Source organism: Furipterus horrens, unplaced genomic scaffold (genome assembly GCF_987537825.1).
Source record: "Furipterus horrens unplaced genomic scaffold, mFurHor1.1.pri manual_scaffold_2, whole genome shotgun sequence".
Lineage (NCBI taxonomy): Eukaryota > Metazoa > Chordata > Mammalia > Chiroptera > Furipteridae > Furipterus > Furipterus horrens.
Window position 1 is genome coordinate 169,287,109 of NW_028327172.1, and position 21,645 is coordinate 169,308,753.

The 21,645-nt window shown below is 37.9% G+C and overlaps 1 protein-coding gene and 1 pseudogene across 1 annotated transcript in view; both read left to right on the forward strand.

Moving 5' to 3' along the window:
* The first annotated feature begins 1,481 nt into the window (after window positions 1-1,481).
* The window catches only part of CCDC158 (coiled-coil domain containing 158), a 68,698-nt gene continuing 48,534 nt past the window's right edge, over window positions 1,482-21,645 (forward strand). Inside the window, exons 1-7 of the mRNA XM_090268096.1 lie at window positions 1,482-1,551; window positions 7,333-7,550; window positions 15,027-15,136; window positions 15,252-15,579; window positions 16,374-16,450; window positions 17,338-17,448; window positions 18,037-18,155. Coding sequence (XP_090124222.1) covers window positions 1,482-1,551; window positions 7,333-7,550; window positions 15,027-15,136; window positions 15,252-15,579; window positions 16,374-16,450; window positions 17,338-17,448; window positions 18,037-18,155 — 1,033 coding nt within the window. The remainder of the gene's footprint in view (window positions 1,552-7,332; window positions 7,551-15,026; window positions 15,137-15,251; window positions 15,580-16,373; window positions 16,451-17,337; window positions 17,449-18,036; window positions 18,156-21,645) is intronic.
* On the forward strand, window positions 2,307-2,916 carry LOC150019932 (cytochrome c oxidase subunit 4 isoform 1, mitochondrial pseudogene; annotated as a pseudogene).

Consider the following 21,645-nt stretch of genomic DNA (forward strand, 5'->3'; position numbering starts at 1 on the left):
CTTTATTGTAGAATGTGGCTTCTAACTTTAGGTGCCCTTTGTCTTATTCAATAGTCTGGCTTGAGGATTTCATAATCTGGTATCAGGATTTCAATCCATGGTTTCTTATTGTTTTAATTTGCCTGGCAAACCTTTACCTATCACTGTATTTGTATCAGTGCTGTTTGGGTATCCTCCTGTGTACTGTGTAGGGTTGTTTTTTTTTTTTTAAGTAAATTTGAAAATCTTTGAATTGGCAGGTTAAGTGCCTTCATATTTATTGACATGACTGTTACATGAGGTCTAAATTCTGTCATATTATTATTACATTTTTATCTTGTGGTGTAATTACTGTATGTATTATTTGTGGTTTTGTTTGGTGTTTCTTCCTTACTTTTTCTTTTTAAAATTCTTTTATTCACATTTTCTTACATTTTATAGCAGTTTTATGTGAATGTGGTCTGCTTTTGTCTATTCTTATTCCTTGAGTGAACAGAATTCCTAGTTTGAGAGTGCCCCTTTCTGGGCAGTTTCTTCTCTGAGGCTGCTACTTCTGGTCCCCGCACCCTTTCAAGTCCTTAAGACATAACCAGGGCTATGGACTATAAAGCTGCAGCTTGCACTTAGCATTTCAGCTTTTGTTGTTCACTTTCTGAGGTGAGTACGTCTGTGCTTCCTCTCAGCGCCCTGCTCCCCCTGCTCCTTTTAAGCCTCTCCTCTCCCGTTCTGCATACCCACAGACTTGCAGTGCTAGTAGGTAGTCTGGGGGAGAAATTTTGAAATAAATTTCCCTCTGCTTACAGATAATTTGAAGGTTGTGGTATTCTCTGTCTTTCAGAGATGCTAGAGATGCTGATGGTGGAAGGTGTGGAGTCCATGTGGTTTTATTTGTTTGTTCCCTTTGTTGATTTTATGGTTGTTTTCAGAAGATAAGAGGGAGATTTGGAATCAGGCCACCACCATTGTTTTCCAAACCCAGATGTTCCCTCTTGGGCTAATCTAAAATTATAAGCACTATTTGATATCAAAGAAGTTTTTCAATTTCTATTAATGATTTCCAATTTTCTGATTTGTGATTTATATTTTTTACTAATTTGTGATATTTTTACTGAAGAGATATTTTCCTCCATCATTTGACAATGTAACTTTATGAGAGAGACTTAAGAAGAGAGAAAACTCTGTTCCCAATTAGACTGTTAATAATTAAAGTGTTAGGTTTTTATTTTCAGGTTGTCTTTAATAAGCCAGTTGGCCATCAAAATCAAGAATTTTTACAATAATATTCTATTCACTTATTAATTTTATGTAATAGATTTTTTATATAAATATTTTCCTGGTGAAAAATTATTATGGAGTTTCAAACATGAGTGAAGTCAGTTTCTCTCCAATAATATCTTGTTAATAAATATTGGGTCCCTGTCTTTTATAGATAAGAACTGAAAGAACCAAACAGGGAAGTATTCATATTTCAAGATCTCTAAGAAGAGGCAGCAATATTTAATATGGAACAAAAGTCTTTCGAATCAAATAATGAAGATCTTTTATCAGGTAGTGATATCACATCCAATGGAGGTATGTGTTCTTTATAAAACAAAATGAGGAAAAAATAAAATTAAGCAGTCTTCCTAATATTCATTCAAACTGATGTTTTTTTAGTATGTTTTGTTTTTAACTGTTTACGGCACAGATCTTGGCTATGAATGTTTACTATATTGTTTATAAGTGTACTTTTGAGGAAGAAATTGTGCAGTCTTTTAAAAATAGCATATCTGTTTTGTTTAGCATATATTTACATTACTTTTTTGGCTTAAAAATTAATTCCGTGTTGAGGCATTTCAACACATTCCATGTTTCCCTAAATATCTACTCTTCCCTCATCTGCTCTAAGCCAGAATTCTGTATCATTTTGACTTCTTTTCTCTTAACCACCCTCACATCCAGTCAGGTACTACATCTTGTCCTATTGTCAGAAATCCATTTTTCCCTCTCCATCTCCATTGGCCAAAAAGTTTGGGTTTTTTTTTTCTGTTAAGATGGCTCTAGTAGCACTAAGTTGTCTTTAACTTCATTTGAAACAATTATGTTGGTTGTATTGTGACAACAATTATATCAGCATGCATTAAAAAAAACTCAAATTGATGAATTTTTGTGTAGCCATTTTAATATTGAAGATGGAAGAAAATATATAACATTTTAGGCATATTATGCTTTATTATTTAAAGAAAGGTAAACATGCCACTGAAAGAAAAAGGAGCAGCTAGGGTGTAGAGGGCGGTCGCGGCAGGCACAGCGGACTGCTGCTGGGTAGCAGCGGCAGTGGTGGCAGAATGTTGACTACCAGAGCAATTTCCACCTTGGTGTGTGTACATGCACACGGGAGTGTTGTGAAGAGTGAGGACTTTGCTCTCCCGAGTTATGTTGATCGACGTTACCATCCCTTGCCTGATGTGGCTCATGTCAAGAACCTTTCTGCCAGCCAGAAAGCCTTGAAAGAGAAGGAGAAGAACCCCTGGAGCAGCCTGTCAATTGATGAAAAAGTTGAATTGTATCGCATTAAGTTCAACGAGAACTTCGCTGAAATGAACAGGAGCACAAATGAGTGGAAGACAATTGTGGGTGCTGCCATGTTTTTCATTGGCTTCACTGCTATCCTTCTCATATGGGAAAAGCGCTACGTGTATGGCCCCATCCCGCACACCTTTGAAGAAGAGTGGGTGGCCAAGCAGACCAAGAGGATGCTGGACATGAAGGTCAGCCCTATCCAGGGCTTCTCTGCCAAGTGGGACTACGACAAGAATGAGTAGAAGAAATAAGGGCCTGCCATTCACATATCTGAACCTTACCTTGTTCTGTCATTTCATTGCAGTTCAGCATATTTACTGGAAACTGTTAGGTTGCAGTCCCAATGCTAATAAACGGGCAGTTGACTTGGAAAAAAAAAAAAAAAAGTTTGTGCAGTACTGTGGCTGCTTGGATGTATCAAAAGTGGTTTGTGTAGTTTCATGCTGGAGATTTCTTGCTGAATGATGCTCCAAAGTGGGGTAAACCAGTTGCAGTTGATAGTAATCGAATGAGACATTAATTGAGAGCAATCAATGTTATACCATGTGGGAGACAGCTGACATAGTCAAAATATCCAAATCAATGAAGTTATTGGTGAAAATGAAAAATGTGTCTTTTATTTTATGGAAAAAACTATATGGACTTTTTGGCTGACCCAGTACTGTCTTAGTTCAGGCCCCCATCACCTCTAACTGGAATTATTTGAATCAAAAGATAGCAGTCTGAAAAACAGAAACAGGTGGAATAAACAGGTGGGTCTTTATACAGGGAATTGGTAACAAGGGTATTGAAAGATCTGAGAAGCATAACAGGATGAGATAATCCAGAGATTAGTAACTGCAGGAAGCTGCTACCATTCTTCGGGCTAGAAGGACTATGAAAAAAGGAACTGTTGTCAGAACATAGAAATGGGAGCTAGAACCACAGAGAGGGCTGCCTGCAGGGAGCCGAAGCCAGGACTAACAGCCGGAAGCCCATATGAGGCTAGTGAGGGGGAAGCAATACTTCTGCTTGTCTCCTCCTTCTCCTACCTGTTGTCTTTCCTCCTGTTTTTCCACCAGCACCTCCCATTGTGAACCTAATCAGGAAATGAGTTGGGAAGCAACCCGGAGAAAAGTAGTTCACACAACACTCAGCAAAAAATCATATCTCATTTTCTTGTGCTTTGTAGATATTGCGTTTCATTTTTATTTTATTTATTTATTTTTACAAATTGAAGATTATGGCAATTCTGCATCGAACAAGTCTATTGGCGCCATTTTCCCAATAGGTTCAGGTGATGGTTAGGATTTTTAGCAATAAAGTATTTTTAAATTAGGGTGTGTACATTTTTTAGACATAATGCTATTGCACATTTAATAGATAGAGTGTAAGTATGAATTTTACATGGCCTGGGAAACCAAAAAGTTTGTGTGACTCACTTTATTACAATAGTCACTTTAGTGCGGTGGTCTGGACCCGCAATATCTCTGAGGTGCACCTGTACAGGTCTATTATTTACTAATCTGTTTAAAACTCTTTATTTTAGCACCCGTATTCTGTAAAAGCTTCTGCTTCTTAAGATGCTCATACCATCCAAGACACCATTATCACCCACCTCTCCTGTATTATACCCATCAACACCTCTTTGCTGACACTATATCACTCATACTCAGTGTGGGCCCTGGCACTTAGCTCACAGATTGTCACTTCCTCTCTAGGCACATCATCATCCCATAATATCGTTGTCCTCATGGATGACCCATCTAAGATCTTAGACTCACATCTTCTTGACCTTTTTAGTTCTTACAGTTCTGACCTTTATTCTAGCCACCCACTTCCCTGTCTCACTCTTGGATCTTATCACCAAGAACTCTTGGACTTCTGATACCCAGCCTCCTATCTTGTGGCACTGTCACGCCTCATTCCTACAACACCTTTTTTTTCTCCCTCATGAGGGTAGTGGTTCTCAACCATGGCCTCATGTCAAAATCACTTTTTGAAACTGTAAACATTTAAATGGCTTAGATCCAGTAGGTCTAGAATGAGTCTTGAGCACTACATTTTTGTTGTTGTTTTAAACTTCCCCAGGTGATCCTGATTTACAACAAAGGCTAAAAACAACTGCTCTAGAATCTGCCATTTTCTACTAACTTACTAACCTCTTCCTATCTTTACTTTTTTTGTATGTATTATTCAATATTCCAGCCAATTACTTGCCAATATCCTTAACAACTTTTTTCTCCTGTTGCACTATTTAGAGGAAAACCCCAATCTTTATCAGGCAGATATCTTCCCCATTTTTGTACTGGGATGCTAGAAGATTCTGCTAGGAAAAAATACACAAATGTGAATTTTCCACCAATTTGTCACTTCAAAGTCATAGTCTCCCAAATCTTAACTGGGTCCTTGATGCTGCTGAGGAATTTTTCTCATGATCTTAGCCAGTTTGCTCTTAATTTTCCCACAATACTTCTTTCAAAATTATGCCATTCTCAGGTCCCTTAACCTACCACCTTCTTTCTTACTTTCAGATAACATCATTTCCTGATTGCCAGAGGAAACAAAGCCGTTAGGCTGGTACTTTCTTACCTTCTCATATCGTGCCCCTAAGACACACTGTTTTTCACAATTCATGCCTTTCCTTCATAGCTCAATGGAGGAGGCAGCTTTTTAATTTGCTACTTATGCTTTAATTCCCATCTCCACTATCACCACCTTTTCCACAGAGATTGGACTCCAAAATCTCTGCAAAATCTTTGGCCCACTCACTCCAATACCCTCAGTCTATCAATATAAACATGCTAAATCTCGGCTAAACTAAAAATACTAAGTAAATAAAACAAAACAAAAATAAAGCCTTTTTCTCAACTTATATCTTCTTTTCTTCATACCTGTGTCTTCTGAAAGAGAAGTGGGCATTCACTGTCTCCATATCTTCATCATCCATTCACTCTGTAAGCTACTGATTTACGACTTTTGAACCCAGTATTCCAATGAAGTCATTCTGGCAAATGTGACTAGATTTCCCCCCTTTTTACTAAATCCAGTGAACTCTTTTCCCCCAGCACTTTACTTTTAATTTTTCCAAAATTGTAGAAACATTGAAAAATAGTACCATGATTATCTTATATACCCTTTACCTGGATAGCACTAGTTGTCAACATTTTATCATATTTGCTTTATTTCCATACCTACAATTTATATTTCATTTTGCTGAAGTTGAAGGCATCGTGATTCTTGCCTCAAAACCTGAGCATAAGGATGATTTCCTGCATTGTCACATTATTGTATCTAAGTCACAAACTGTTTACATTTCTCTCACAGTCTGATCCCATGATATCATCTGCTTAAAGGCCAGAATCTCTTTATCTAAATGGGTTCAGGAATGGATGAAGCTCCTCAATTTTAATTCCTTAAAACAGCTTCTTGAGTGGAGTTCCTCTTAATCTGAAGACCTGTGATACACAACATTCAGTGGTAGGGAGGCACAGGATAACCACTATCCACAATCCTATTCAAAAAGGGGAAAACAGGAAGCACTTGTCCATCGCAATTCTGAAATTCAGCTGGGCACAGGTTGACCATTCCTTGATGAGAACTTGGCCCTGGAAATAATTCTCCGTGGTTCTTGACTCCATCTCCAGACTCTTGGGTCTAACTTTGAGTCCTTTCTTTTGCATTAAAGGTAGCGTATATTTTCAGTTGAGCATTCTTCTCAGCCTGCTTATGAAAAGGCCTCTTTTTACTTCACACTGTCTCTTTCTCAGTGCAAGACAGTCGTATGTCTTGAATATAATTCTCTAAAACCTCTGTTTGTCTTTTATAAATCTTCCTGGGTTTTGCTTCTTTTGTCTTCCATTTAAATATTGATATTTCCTCAGAGTACTCTTCTTGATCCTCTTCTCTTTTCACTTCATATGCTGCCCCTAGATGATCCCATTGACTCCAGGGATCCACTAGAACTCTTATGCTGATAATTCCCAAATCCTATTCTCTGAAACAAAGATTCACTCCTTAACCCTTAACTTCAGGTGCATGTACAGTATTTGCGAATCAAACATCCTTACTTGGCTGTTGCCGGAGTCCAAACCCAGGAGAAATACTTGACACCTCCCTCTCTTTTACTTTCCACATGCATTTCTCAAATCCATGCCTTTGTGTCTGTCACCACTGCTTCTGCTTCAGGGTGCACCCTTGCTGTTTCTTGCCTGCGTCATTGAAAGCTTTCTCCTACTTGGATTCTCTACCTTCACTTTTTATCCCCATCAATGCATTCTCCACACCGAAGCCAGAGAGCTTTTTCAAAACACAAATCTACTTATATTAATTCCCTACTTTCAGGTCGATTCGTCTGAGCTTTCAAAATGAAATCCAAACTCCTTGGCATGACCACAAGGCTCTTCATGATCTGTCCTGCATTTTCATTCTCATATCTAGCCACTACTTTTCCTCTCCCCCAGAATACGCCATGCTGTTTTAAGCCTCCTCCCCAATAATTATGGTACTCCCACTGTCTAAAATGCCCTTCCTCTCCCCTTGTTCTCCAGACTAGTTAAGTCTTACTCATAGATACTTCAAGGCTCATTCAGCTCATGTATCACTTGATTACTATCAGGTAAAACTCCCTCCTTCTCACTAATCCACCCCTCCTTTTCACCATGTGCTCCTCTATCTCAGATATTTTCGCTTGTCTGTTTGCCTCATGAGACCTTGTTCTCCTTCATGGTTCAATAACGGAATCACCTAGGATAATGTTTGTCACAAAATTATTTCAGTAATAAGCTAATTAATTAATTCTTTAATATTTAGGTCCTTCAAGTCCATTTTTTATGTCATCTATTCGTGGTACAATCATTGAAAACACATCTCCATCTGGAACTTTGACACAAATTCCTTTTATCCCTAAACATGAAGTAGAACTTGATTCTCACAAGAAAGTCATCCCTTACCCTGGAAGAGAACACATTGAACGTGTTTTGGAGGAATATTCACATCAAGTCAAAGATTTGCAGAAAAGACTAAAAGAAGTGAGTTGCATTCTTTTTTTTTTTTTAAGTATATTTTATTGATTATATTGTTACAATAGTTCCATTTTTTTCCCCTTTGCTCCCCTCCGCCCAGTACCCGCCTTCCCTGACAATCCCCTCCCCAAGTCCATGCCCATGGCTCACCCTTTCATATATTCTTCTTTTTAAAAAAAAATAATTAATTAATTAGTTAAATGTTTTAACAATAAAAAATAACAATCCCTCCCTCTCAGACTTAAGACCCTTTACAATCTTATAAAGGAAAATGGACGAAGGTCTCGAGCTCCTCTAGCTGCTTCAAGCTGGACATGGTCGTCGTCCTACCTACCCTTGGGTCAAGAAATCCCTAATAAGAGTGGGGATGTGGAGGGGAGGGTGGCCTTCCTACAAGGGGAAGGATCGTGCAGACTCCAGGTTGGTTGGCTGTCTCTGGACAACGGCATGCTTGGTTTAACAGGCCGGCATCCTTGTTGTATTCTGTGGGCAACAGGGTTAAAGGACATCATTCAATCCGTAACCACTAGATGACAAAAGACAGGTATTAATTTTTCAATGTCCCACATTAGGGAAAAGAAGGGCTTCTTTGGAGGAAGGTATGCCAGGTACATCTCACCTGTCCAAAACCCTTTTGCCCATTATACTTAGTTTGGACTGAGGGAAATATTTTAGGTTTCCCCCCTCTCAGGCCTCTGGGCTCTTTCTGTCCAAGCCATTAGGATAGAAAAGAGAAACCGGTTTTAAAGTGAAGCCCACAGACCACCCCGTACTTCACCAACCCAGCCACTTAGTTCAGCCAAACCATTGAGTCTCAGGAGGCAGCAATGCAGACAGGATTAAGTGAGGTCTATACGTACAGACAATCACTCAGGTAATGAGATCGTAGGCTTATGCCCTTTGAAAACAGAAAACACATGTTAATTTATGTAACATAACCCACACACGTTTATAGATCTGTAGGACTGTCTTATCGGAAAGACATCCAGTTGCAAGGCATTTGACATTCTTCTTGCCTGTAAATTAAACATCTTTGATAATGCCACAGACATAGTTTAACTTTCAAATGAAAACACATTTTAAATGAAAAGAAACTTTAAAGACGGTTAGCTGCACTACTTTATAGTCTACCACTGGGCATTGTGGTCTTCCTTGCATCTTGATTTTTCTCCCTAAGATTACCCTCCTTGTCATTAAAGGGACTGCATTAAGTTCATTTTTAATTAATGATTCCATAAACACAACAAGAGCAGCAAATGATCACTTATGATCTTTAGTTCTGCTTTGCTGGAACTTACGCAAGGAACATTTAGGGTGACCTTCAGTCTGCCCTTCAGGGCACAGAAGCTGAGCCACATACCTGGCATTCAGCCTTGCCTATAAACACCTGTCTTTTCCAGGTCCTCCTGGTTTTCCATTGTGCCTTAAGGTCCCTTCTAGCCATCTTTCAGGAAAACAACCTTCGTTCCTTCCCTGCAAAGATTGCTATGGACTGCTCATCCATCCAAGGTACCAGGTCTTTTATCTCGTGGACTTTTATTACCTTTGAAAGTCAGTCCCAGTTGCTCAGGGCTTTTTGGTAACAACCAAAGCCCAAGCATGTCTCCTTTATGCATGACATTCCAGTCAAAGTCTTAGTCAAAAAAATCGTTATTAACAACTGGTCTTATTAGTTTTATGCAAAGAAAGTTAGGTCATTACTTACTTCTTTAGAATGCCAAATTCTGGAGGGATCAGATAGGGAGAAAATATATACAGTGTGAAGGAAAAACCTTGTCCTTCTAATATTCACTGAACTTGCATTTCTATTCTTTATATATATATTTTTCCCCCCTCTAAAAATTTTTCTGTTTGTTTGTTTTTCCATTACAATTGTCTCACTTTTTTCCCCCTCTTGCTTCTCTGCACCCTGTCCCTCCCTTCTCCCACATTCAGTCCCCACCCAGTTGTCCATGTCCATGGGTCATTTATACATGTTCTTTGACTAGACCCTTCCCCTTCTTACCACTTCTCTCCCTCCCATCTCCCCCTTTGTTACTGTTAGTTTATTCCTCGTTTACATACCTCTGGTTCAATCTTGCTCATTTGTTTGTGTTGTTCATTAGTTTCCTGTAACAGGTGATAGCATAAGGTAATTTTCTTTTGTTGCCTGGCTTATTTCATTAAGCATAATTCTCTCTAGTTCCAATCATGTTGTTGCAAATGGTAGAAGTTCCTTCTTTCTTTCAGTACTTATTCATTGTCATTTTCCCCCTTTGTACTCGTGTTCTTCTCTGTCTCTCTCTGTTTCTTCATCTTCTTAAAGCAGACCCTTTAGCATCTCTTGCAATACTGGTTTGGTGGAGATGTATTCTTTTAATCTTCTTTTGTCTTGGAAATTCCTTATTTCACCTTCCATTTTGAATGAGAGCCTTGCTGGGTAGAGTATTCTTGGTTGTAGGCCTTTGTTTTTCATTACTTGGAATATATTTTGCCATTCCCTTCTGGCTTGTAGTGTTTCTGCTGAGAAATCTGATGATAGCCTTATTGGAGCTCCCTTGTATGTTATTAGTTGTTTCTCTCTTTGTCTTTGAATGTTGGCATTTTAATTATGATGTGTCTTGAAGTGGGCCTGTTGGGGTTCATCTTCATTGGGACCCTCTGTGCTTCCTGGACTTGCATGATTCTTTCTCTCTTCATGTTAGGGAAGTTTTCTGTCATTAGTTTTTCAAAGAGGTTTTCTATCCCTTGCTCTTCTTCTTCTCCTTCTGGAATTCCTATGATACGGATATTATTACATTTCATGTTGTCCTGCAGCTGTCTTAGAGCCTCTTCAGTCTTGTTCAGCCTTTTTTCATTTTGTTGCACTGTCTGTGAATTTTTGTCTACGTTGTCCTCCAGCTCACTGATCCGATTTTCTGCTTCCTCTAGCCTGTTTTTAATTCCTTCTACTGTGTTCTTCAATTCAGTGATCGTATTCTTCATTTTCTCCTGGCTCTTATTGATAGCTTCCATGTCCTTTTTGATGCTGGTATAATTCTCAGTAAGTTCCTTATAGTTTTTCTGGAGTTCACTGTAGTTTTTCTGGAGTTCTTTGTAGTTTCCGTTGAGCTCATTGAGCTTCTCCATAATACATGCTTTCAATTCCATATCTGATAGTTGACTCCCCTCTATTTCATTTAGCACTCTTTCTGGGGACTCTACCTTTCCTTTCGACGGGGTGTTGTTTCTCTGTCTCCCCATTTTTGTGACTCCTATTGTTTGTTGGTGCTTCTTAGAATGATCTGCACTTCCTGGATCTGCCCCTTGTGGCGTCAGATCCTGTACCAGTCTGGGCCTAGGCAGCCTGTTGGAGACTTCCAGGGATCTACTGCCTTTGTCTGACTCCTTTAGTTGTTAATCTATTCAATCTGTGATTAGCTGTCAGGCTTAAGGACCATGGGTGTGGCTGCTTAATTCCTGTAGGCAGGGCCTTTGCTTCCCCTCAGGCTGACACCAGCTTGGCTGGGAATGGTCTGCCTGCAGTGTGGGGATGAGTCAGCACTGGGACCCAGCCAGCCACTTCCCTAGCTCTCCCCTCAAAGCCACCACACCAAACTCTCCCCAAGCATCTCCAGTCCTCTCTGCCTTTCCTCCGCTTGAGTCCAGGGTAAGTGGGGGCCAAAATATTTTTGTATGTGATCCGCTTAAGAGCTCTTTTTCTCCAGCTGTTTCTCTCCGGCTAGCAAGAAACCCTGTGGCTTTTCACTTTTCTCAGCTGGATACTATTTTACTTTCCACTCTGTTGCTGTAGGCTGGGAAGTTCAGCTGGGGGTTTAGACCCTGCCCTTCTCAGGGGGAATCCCCGGCTGCTGAGCTGTTTCTCAGTCCCTTCAGCTGCCAGCCCTTCCACATCTCTGCACTCCCTACCGGTCACGTTGTGATGTAGCGGCCTTTTTTGTCTCTCTGTGGTTATAAGACTTCTCTCCAGCTGGTGTTCGGTTGGTTATTCCAGATGATTTCTCCAAAATTACGTTGTAAATCCAGACTAGTTCTGGGAGGAAGTTAGTGTAGCTTCCACTTACTCCTCCGCCATCTTGTTTCTCCTCGTGAGTTGCATTCTTTTCTTTCAGTACCTGATGCCATTTTGGGAAGACAGTGAGACACAATGCCTTGGAATAGAACCTAAGCTTCCTAGAAGAAAACCATAACAATCGATTTATTGGTTAACATGTTAATTAGGCCAATGCCTTCTTTTTCAGTATTAAAAATTGGAGTGATAAAAAGTCTATATACCTGTTTTCTTTTGGTAATGATTAGTAATAATGTCTTCCTTTAATGGTGTATTTTTTTTCCAGTTTTATTGAGATATAATCAACATTACAGCACTGTATAAGGTGTATAGAATAATGATTTGATTATATATGTCATGAAATGATTACCACAGTAACTTTAGTTAACATCTATCATCTCATATAGATAAAAAAGAAAATGAACAAAAAATTTTTTCCTTGTAATGAGGACTCTTAGGATTTATTCCCTTCGTAACTTTCATGTATACCGTATAGCAGTGTTAACTATAGTCATCATGTTGTACATTGCATCTCTGGTTCTTATTTATCTTATAACTTGAAATTTGTACCATTTTACCACCTTCATCAAATTCTTTCTCCCCACCACCACCTCTGGTAACCACAAATTTGATGTTGTTTTCTATGAGTTTGGTTTTTTTTGTTGTTTTGTTTCTTTTTTTGGATTCCATGTAGAAGTGAGATCATATGGTACATGTGTTCCTCTCTCTCCTTATCTATCTCACTTAGCATAATATCCTCAAGGTTCATCCATGTTGTCACAAATGGCAGGATTTCCTTCTTTTTTATGGCTGAATAATATTCCATTGTTTGTACATATATATATATATATATATATATATATATATATATATATACCACAACCTGTATATTCATTTATCTGTCAATGGACAGTTATGTTGTTTCCATGTTTTGGCTATTGTAAATAATGCATTTGTGAACATGGGAGTGCAGATATCTCTTTGATATAGTATTTTTATTTCCTTTGTATATATTGCCAGAAGTGGAATTGCTGGATTGTATGACAGCTCTATTTTTAATTTTTTGATGAATCTCCATATTGTCTTCCATAATGGCTGTACCAATTTACATTCTCACCAACAGTGCACAAGGTTCCATTTTCTCCACACCCTGGACAGGGTTCCTGCAGGCTCCTAGATGTAGGTTAAATTAGATGCCTACCTCTCAGGCTGATGCTTTAATATAAGCAGGTGAGCCTCCTTCATTCTAAGTCTGGGCACGATTGGCTGCCTCTGAGCTGGACCCTAGGGTGGGTGAGTTTGAGTATAGCAGCCCTTCACAGGTTTCTCAGATGCTACAGTATTGAGGTCTCAGGACTCAAGCCTTGTTGTTCTTCCAAGGCAGATGTTTTGTGGACTCAACTGCCAAAGGTATGTCCTAAAAGTTGGACTGCCTGATGTGGAGTTTGAACCCTTCATTCCTTGGGGAGAGGCTCTGAGTTTTGAGTTCCCTCCCAGTGTGGGACTTGTGCTGGGAGTGGGGTTTATGGCAAGACTGTGTCCCAGCCTCTTCTACCTGCTTCAGTGTTGTTTTCTTCTTGTTTGCCCAATTTGCAGTCTTCACTCAGCCAGGCTTTAAGTTTTCTTAAAGAGGAAATTGTTCTATATGTAGCTGTAAACTCAGTGTGTTCATGGGAGGAGGCGAGTTCAGTATCTTTCTATATTGCCACATTGAACTGGAATCTATACTCACTTTTTTGATGATAGCATTTAACAGGTAGGAGGTAATATCTTACTGTGGTTTTAATTTGCTTTTCCCTAATAATTAGTAATGATCATCTTTTTATACCTATTTGCCATCTGTATGTCTTTGGAAAAATGTACTTTGCCCGTTTTTAAATTGGACTTAGTCTTCTTTTTTTTTTTTTTTTTCCTAGTGAGTTGTATAAGTTCTTGACATATTTTGGATATTAATCCCTCTTCACATTGATGTGCAAATATTTTTATCATTCCATAGGTTGTCTTTTCATTTTGTTGATAATTTCTTTTGCTGTGCTAATAGTGTCATTTTAATGAAACTTGAATAGCTCAAAATGTTATAATTAATAATTGGTTCAGGCCTGCTGTCTTGCTTTCACAGTACCTGGTTTTTCTTTACAACGCAGTGGTAGAGGGTAGGTTTTTAGATGTATGTGTATATATGATAGCTTAAGCATGTAGGGAACTTTTTGCTAAAATATTCAAGTGGATATTATGAAGAATCAAGCTGATTTTAGTTAACCTTACAATTGCATGTTGGATCCCAGTAGTCTATAGCCTGAAAGTCAAACTTCCCAACTTATACAAAAGCCTATGTGGTCTAACCTCAATACATTTTAGTCTCTTCTGTACATGTTCATCCATTCCAGTAATATCAAACTACTTTCTGTTCCCAGGATCTACCATACTATTCTAGACCTCATGCTTTTGTCCAGGTAATTTTCCTTCCTCTACCTTGTCCACCTGGCAAATTTTTATTATTCATCAATACTTAGCTTAGGTGTTTTCTTCTCTGAGGCCTTTCCTCTAGACAGTTGTGGGTATGTTCTCCTTTGCCCCTTGTACTTGTCTGTTGTAGTATTTAGTACATTTTATTGTATTCATTAACACATTGTTCTACCTCAGCAGACTGTGTAAGCACTTTTAGGATAAAAACAAACCTACAACCTTATTAAGTGCTGAAAAAAGAAATCCTGGTCTTTATAGTTCTAATGTCTCTCAAATTTCTATGCAATACAAAGCGTTTGGAAGTATTCTTCCATTGCTTCAGTATCTATCTTTGTTTCTTTGGATCTTTATTACTGGCTGTTTGTTTATTGTTTAATCTTGGTATCTTTTAAAAAATCTCCCTTCATATGTTCAGTGATTTTAGCTTTTTGTTTATTCTCAAGTATGACCCCAAAGGAAAACTGATTGCAAGCTGTCTATTTATGGGCAGAACTTGATGGCTTCACTTTGGGATGATTAGTTTGTCATCAACTGTCATGCTAGATGATCCCTCAGTGCCTGATTTTAGACCTATTTATGAATTTCTTTTAGTAGAACACCTTGATTTTGGGGTGGTAGTTATCTGCTGCCAAGTATTTTAAGTGGGTTGGAGGTGACGGTTGAGTTTTCTATATAGAATTTCAACCAATTCTCCTGTTCTCGGGTATAAAATGTATTCCTATTTCCATATTGAGCCAGAACTCAGATTTGTTTTAGAAACAGTATTTTGCTGTAGAGTATGAATTGATAGGAGGCAAGCTTGAGATACTGAGATTAGTAAAGGTATTACGGTAATCTAGGTGAGAAATGATGATTTAGGCCTAAACAATGGTAAAAGGGGAAGGAAGTACACATGAAAATAAATTATTAATATACAGTTTTTGGAAATTATAGCTACAAAGAAATATGTTCCTTTAATGAAGACTGATTTGCATGGCATTTTACAGAGCAATGAATTGCATGAGAAACAGAAGTTTTACTTGCGGCAGTCAGTCATTGACTTGCAAACAAAACTTAAAGAGATGCAAATGGAGAGAGATGCCATGGCCGACATCAGGTTGGAATCTGTTACCTGAGATTATTTTAGAGCATTACTCTTTGTAGTATAAAACTACTTACATGATTATGAGTTTTATCCATGTTATTATTTTTCCCTTTCATTTCTTTCATAGGCGAAGAGAGAGTCAATCCCAGGAGGATTTAAGAAATCAGCTTCAAAATACAGTTCATGAACTCGAAGCTGCCAGATGTCTTAAGGAGGACATGCTGAAAGATAGCAATACACAGATAGAGCAGCTAAGAAAGATGATGCTTAGTCATGAGGGAGTGCTTCAAGAAATCCGATCAATCCTAGTTGACTTTGAACAAAGCTCAGGCAAGAAAATATACGAATACGACAGCTTGTCTACTATCCACTTCCGCAACATGGGCTCAGCTATTAGTAAAATCCTAAGAGAATTAGACACAGAGATTTCTTATCTTAAAGGGAGGATATTTCCAGTAAGTGGTGAGAACACTACTTCAATTTTATATTAAATTTTATTAAGACAATGGTATTAGGTATATAATTTTTTAATTCTTAAAAGTAAGTTCTCATTTTTGTACTCTAAAATGTCAGAAGTTGCTTCCACAATGATCTCTTTTAATAAAGGGAATTAGCTTGACTGACCTGTATGGCTTCATGAGAGTATCGTCGTCGTCGTCGGCAGCCGTCCGTCTCGAGAGACGATGGTGTAGCTTCTTAAGAGTCTATCTGCACCGCTGAGAATGGCTGTGCAGTCCGACTCGGGAGTGACACGGTATCTGTCTCCTCCCGTGTTGAATCGACATCTTGCGATGAAGCTACAGAGCCTGGGCAGGGTGATATGGAGGGTCTGCTGTTGCCCATGCAGCAGACCCCCCCTCTCTTCGCAGCTGAAGGATCCAAGGGAAAGACAAAGTCAATACAGCTTGGCTTCAGGTGCGCCGCAGGAGTTGCCGGTGTTGACTACAACGTCAAACCGCCTTAGGGACTCCGGCTCCGGATTTTCTGTCGGGGTTTACTCCCTTAGCCTTTCCCCTGAAGAGGTATGCCGCAAGGCAGCGGAGGTTTTTTGGAATCAGAGTTTTCCTTCTCTGCATGAGAGTATAGCCTAAGTAAAAGATCTAATAAAATGCAGTGTATGGAATGTATCCAATTTAAGTATTTCTTCTGTTTGCATCTTTCGAAAGCATTCCTTTAGTTGGAAAATCTCTAAGTATTCCAAGCTTTAGATGTACTAGTTTCTAAATCAACATCTCTTTTTAATAACCAGGTTGAGAGTCAGCTGGAAGCACTGAAATCTGAATCACAGAACAAAACAGAACTACTTCTTCAACAACATCAAAATAGGTAGGTGCCTATGGGGGTAGAAAATCATAGTGATGCTGTCCAAGTCTCCAGTCTCTCATCAGCAATTCTAAAATCTAAAAACCTCTGAAACACAGAAGTTTGTTTTTTTTCCCATAGGTTTGTGGAACTCTTAAAGAAAAAAAAAATTATTCTGACATCTATTAAACAGTAGGAAAGATTTTATTCAAAATTACTGAAAAAGGAGTTTACATTAAAGTGAGGTCAGGCTCAGTTCCCAGTACAAGGACAAGCCAAAATTCATGCCAGAAGCACGGTGAGGGGGTCATTGGAAGGATAGTTACCAAGAGGATACATCAGGGGTGAGGGCGATTCTCACTAAACTGATTTAGCAAGATTCTTACTAAGCCTAAGCTTATTAAGGGGGTGAAGGGATGAGGGGGGAGAGGCACGAAGGTCAAGGCCTCGTTGAGAAGCAGACTCAGAGGAGCCTGACTAAAGTTTGGTCAAGGAGAAAGCCTTTGTCACTCATTTGCTGGCAAAACCTGACCTGAGGTAATGTAAAGCTTTTTATAGTCTTTATGATTTAGTGAATATTTTAAAACCTTTTGTTCTGTTAGTAGTATGTTTGGCTTACAGAACACTTCTCTAGATCTCTCTGAGGATGTCATATAGTACATAGTACTTATAATTTATCACCATTTGTAAAATTTTTTTAAATTATGAATTCCAAAACCTAGCTGGTCCCCAAAGGATTTGGGTAAAGGACTCTGTACCTTGCCTAGACACTTGTCATAAAAAGAATAGCATATTCAAAGCCAGAACAAAATACTGAATTTGAGAGTATTGAAAATCATTAAGTTTTAAAATAATTTATAGGCTAAATCTTCTGGGTCAAATAACAATCACCACATTTTTTTAAAAAATAGGGTTGAGCAGTTAATAAGTGAACATGAAATTGAAATAACGGAACTTACCGAGAAAGCCAGCAGTGCTCGGAGCCAAGCCAACAGCATCCAAAGTCAACTGGAAATCATTCAGTATGTGTCCTGTTGGTTTGCAATTGGTAGTCGTAAAACCTCATTTTGTTTTCACTTTGTTTTAAGATCTTTCTTAAATTGCTTAATAATTGATTTCACAACACAGTAAACCTTTTCTAACATTCAAATGAATAGATTACTTAACATCTAGATAATATTGTAGCACCATATCATAAGTATTATTTTAAGTATTTGGACCTTTTGGGATTTGACATTTTAACTATTGTTCATATTTCAACTGATAGGATAAAACAAACATATTATATATGTGTGTATATATATATATATACATATATAAAATGTATATATATGCATGTAAATAATTTTATAATTTGAGCTTGTGTGTTGAAATCTCTTATATGGATATATTCAAACATACACAAAAATAAATAGTATAATGAACTCCCATATACACATCACATAGCTTTAACAGTTAACACTTTTGAACTTTTAAGAAGCAGTTTTGGAAAATAAAAGATGATTGACCTAATAATGCTGTATAAAACTACTAGTGGAAGTACCTAAAAGCTAGAATACACTATTCTTAGTTTGCTATTTGATTTTATTCCCCCTTTAAACCTTTCTTAGAGAACAAGCAAGAAACCAAAATTCAATGTATATGCGTCAACTCAGTGAACTGGAATCCACTGTTTCTCAGCTACGTTCTGAATTAAGGGAAGCCAAAAGGACGTACGAAGACAAGGGGAGTTTAGATTTTGCCGCTGTACTTCCAGAGACTGTTGTGCACAGAATCAATTATATGTTTTTTATTAGTTTATTTGAAAATGAGGAATCAAAGTAATCATTTCAAGGTAAAAACTCTTTATAAAATGGATGCCAAATAATTTTTATTTAAATTGTTTGCTCACATTAATTCATTCTTAGGAAAAAAAGTTCTTGCATATTTTAAGTTTCTAGAAAAATAAATGAAAGAATGGGCCATTTTAATTACTTTTAAAAGGCTTAGCTTTAGCAAATACTGCAGTACCAGCTGCCCTGCTCCTACCACTCAGTACTTTAGGAGCTGCCTCCTCTCTTACATCAGCTCCTGCTTATTCGTCACTGTGCTGTTAGAAAACTGAACTAGGGAGCTAGAATCTTCATCGCTCATTACACAATTCCTCTTAAAACCAGATATTCATTAATATTTTATATTCTGTTGTTTCCTCTCACTTTGCATAGCTAAAGAGAAGTGTTCCTTATCATTATCAACCATTTTTCTAGATCTTAGGTTTTTGTTAGTTTCAAGCATTTATAAAACAGTAGAGACCCTACATGACAAGCAAAGAGGAGCTTGTATTCTTTTTTCCTGTGGGAATTTACACCTGCTATCCCAATGTCCTGTTTTGTGAATTCCACCTTTATCTCCAAAGTGTCCCAGTTTGGAAGATAAATTCCATATATAGTCATCCTACTTAGGAGAACCTATGGTTCTAACCATTACTTTTAGCCAATTTCTCATACCCTATCTTATTGGGGGGGAAATAGAGTATATAGAAGATGCCAGATTTCCTTTAAAAAATTACGCAGTTCCAGAGGCCAACAGTACAAGAACTAAAGCTCCTTATGGGAAGAGGCAATTTAGTATTGCAGCACTAATGATTCCACCATTGGGTCTCTTTTCAGCACCCACTCCTTTAATTATCACTGTCACCCCTAAGCTGGCCACAGGAGGGGGCTGCTTCTCCTAAGTTCTCTAGTTCAAGCATGTAATAGAAGATCTTGACCTTAAGTCCCTCTGGCACAGCTAAAATAAGAATGGAAAATTTAGACATGACTTTATTAAAGTCTAAACAATACAGAGTAACATGAAACTATTTAATTTCAGTTATGAGATACAGATCCTCTACCACTGTGGCTTTCACACATTTTGATCACTGCCCCCAGTAAGAAATAAAGTTGAACTTATGATCTAGTGTACTCAACTGAAGCAAGTTTCACAAAACAACATTTACCCCATTACCTATGCTGCTGGCTCTTTTCAGATGCTGATTTGATGCTCCCTAAATTGTTTCCTAATTTACTGGTGGGTTCCAGTGTGAATAACACTGCTCTACAAAATCTCTTTGCCTCACTCTTAGCCTAAATTCTTGTGTCAAGGCCATTTCAACCCCTGCCACCTGCAAGCAGCCTTAAGGATACTTAGACTGCTTAAAGGTTAAATTTAAAAAAAAAAGCCCAGAGAAAAACATTTGTTCTTTTCTGTCCTTCTTATACCTGCTTTTTGTATTCTAGTTGCTTTTCTCAGGATGAGCTTTTTCCCCTAAAGATTGATAGCAGGAATGTCTACCGCATTCTGGGCAGACCAAGCCTACCCAAAAGTTCTTGATCTCACCCCGCAGGATGGTCACATTTCAGTACAGCATGGGGGTGGAGGGATGCTTTATTCCTCAGATCCAGAGGCGGTCAGCACATTGGCAGAACTAAGCGCTGAGAATCTGGCAGCGAGAGAGGAAATAGGATAGTTGTGTTATAGTCCAATACAATAACTGATATTCATCACTACTCAAATTATTTTGAAAAGATTAAATATTCATTGTTTATTGACAAATGAAACTCTTTGAGAAGTCAGGAGGTATTAAATAAAACGAATCTGTTTCTCTTATATGACTTGAAGTTGCTGTAGCTTTCCATTGTAATGTTTCTTGGAGAAATTATCCCTTCATAAGCTATCACCCATTGTTTGCTAATTTCCATGTGGTCTGACATATAGCATTGTGCTGATGAACTCCAAAATGGGCATAGTGGGAAATTTTAACAAAAACTGAAATATACATCTAAATACAGAAATAGTTTTTGAGTTTTTATAAACATCTTTTTGGCATTGTAGAAACATAAGCATCCAGATGAGTGACTGCAAAATTTCTGTATGAATGTTTTGAGGTCATATAGATACAAATATAATATTAGAATAATTGTCTTACTTTGCTCTGATGTAAACAGTGGGTCACCAAGAATTTTGACTATCTTAAACAGTCAACATTTAATAGAAATAAGGGGGGCATATCTGATTAATTTTAATCCCAATCACTGAGATTTACAGCATAGTTGGCACCTAATTGATGGGTAACTAGGGTCTCATAATAGTCACTCCCTTTAGTCAGGAAACACTAAGAGATGATCATCCTGCCGTGTTAATTGAGATTTGAGTATATTCTGACCTGAAAGGCATTAATACACAGTATAACTGAGCTAGGAAGATCAAGCAACTTAGCAATAGGATTGCATTGTGGGGTCATGAAAAATTCTGTTGTTATGCACTGCTTTTGTTGTAATGAATTGAATATAGAACCTTAAAAAAATGCAGTTTCTTTTGTTTATTTTCATGTACCTTGACTTCACATTCTAAAGGCTATTAAAACTTTAATATCTATTTTATTTTCACTGCTTCAGTGCACATTTTAGTATATACTGACCAAATAACAATAAAGAAAAAAAGCATCAAAGAAAATAATACATAAAAGCTGTGATTCAAAGTGAGATTTGTCAGAAAGAAAACTTATTACATATCAACCTACTTTGAGAGGCAGTATTAGTATTTTTTTCGGGGGACATATTTCTTCAGAAAAATAGTGTTCATTATTTTTAAAAATTGGTGACGTGGCAGGTCTGAACAAAACTTTTCCAACTAGAATGTATAAATTATGAGAAACTTGTTTAGGAGGGCAGTGTTTCTCTTCAGATTAACAAAAGTATTTTCATATTAATAAAAATTGAAATTGTGTTTGGAAGAAAATTTTAGATATAGCTTTTGTAGCTTACAAAAGTGTTTTACTGTAATGCTTTTTTCTCTTCTTCTCTTTCATTTTAGGAGAACCTCCAGAATTCCCCTTTACGAATTTGGACCAGTAGAAGCTGTCATTATTGGCTGTGTAGATTTGGCTTTACTCTTAACTTTCGCCTTTTGTCAACAAAAATATCTCATGATCTTGATTATAAGTTGATTTTTCCTACTTTGAAAGCATTTGGGGCTGAATTCATACTCAAACAGCGAAGATTCAGTAGCACTGGCTGGGGCTATATACCGTGCAGGAAGATTCTGTGCAAACCTCTTTGCATAGTTCTGCCAATCAATGCACCTCATGCTGACCTGCAGCATCCCTTATGATCCCATATCTATGTCTTTTTGAGCCCAGAAAAAAAGTCCAATTTGGTATGATTGGTAATATCTCTAAAATTAAGATTAGAATGAGATCC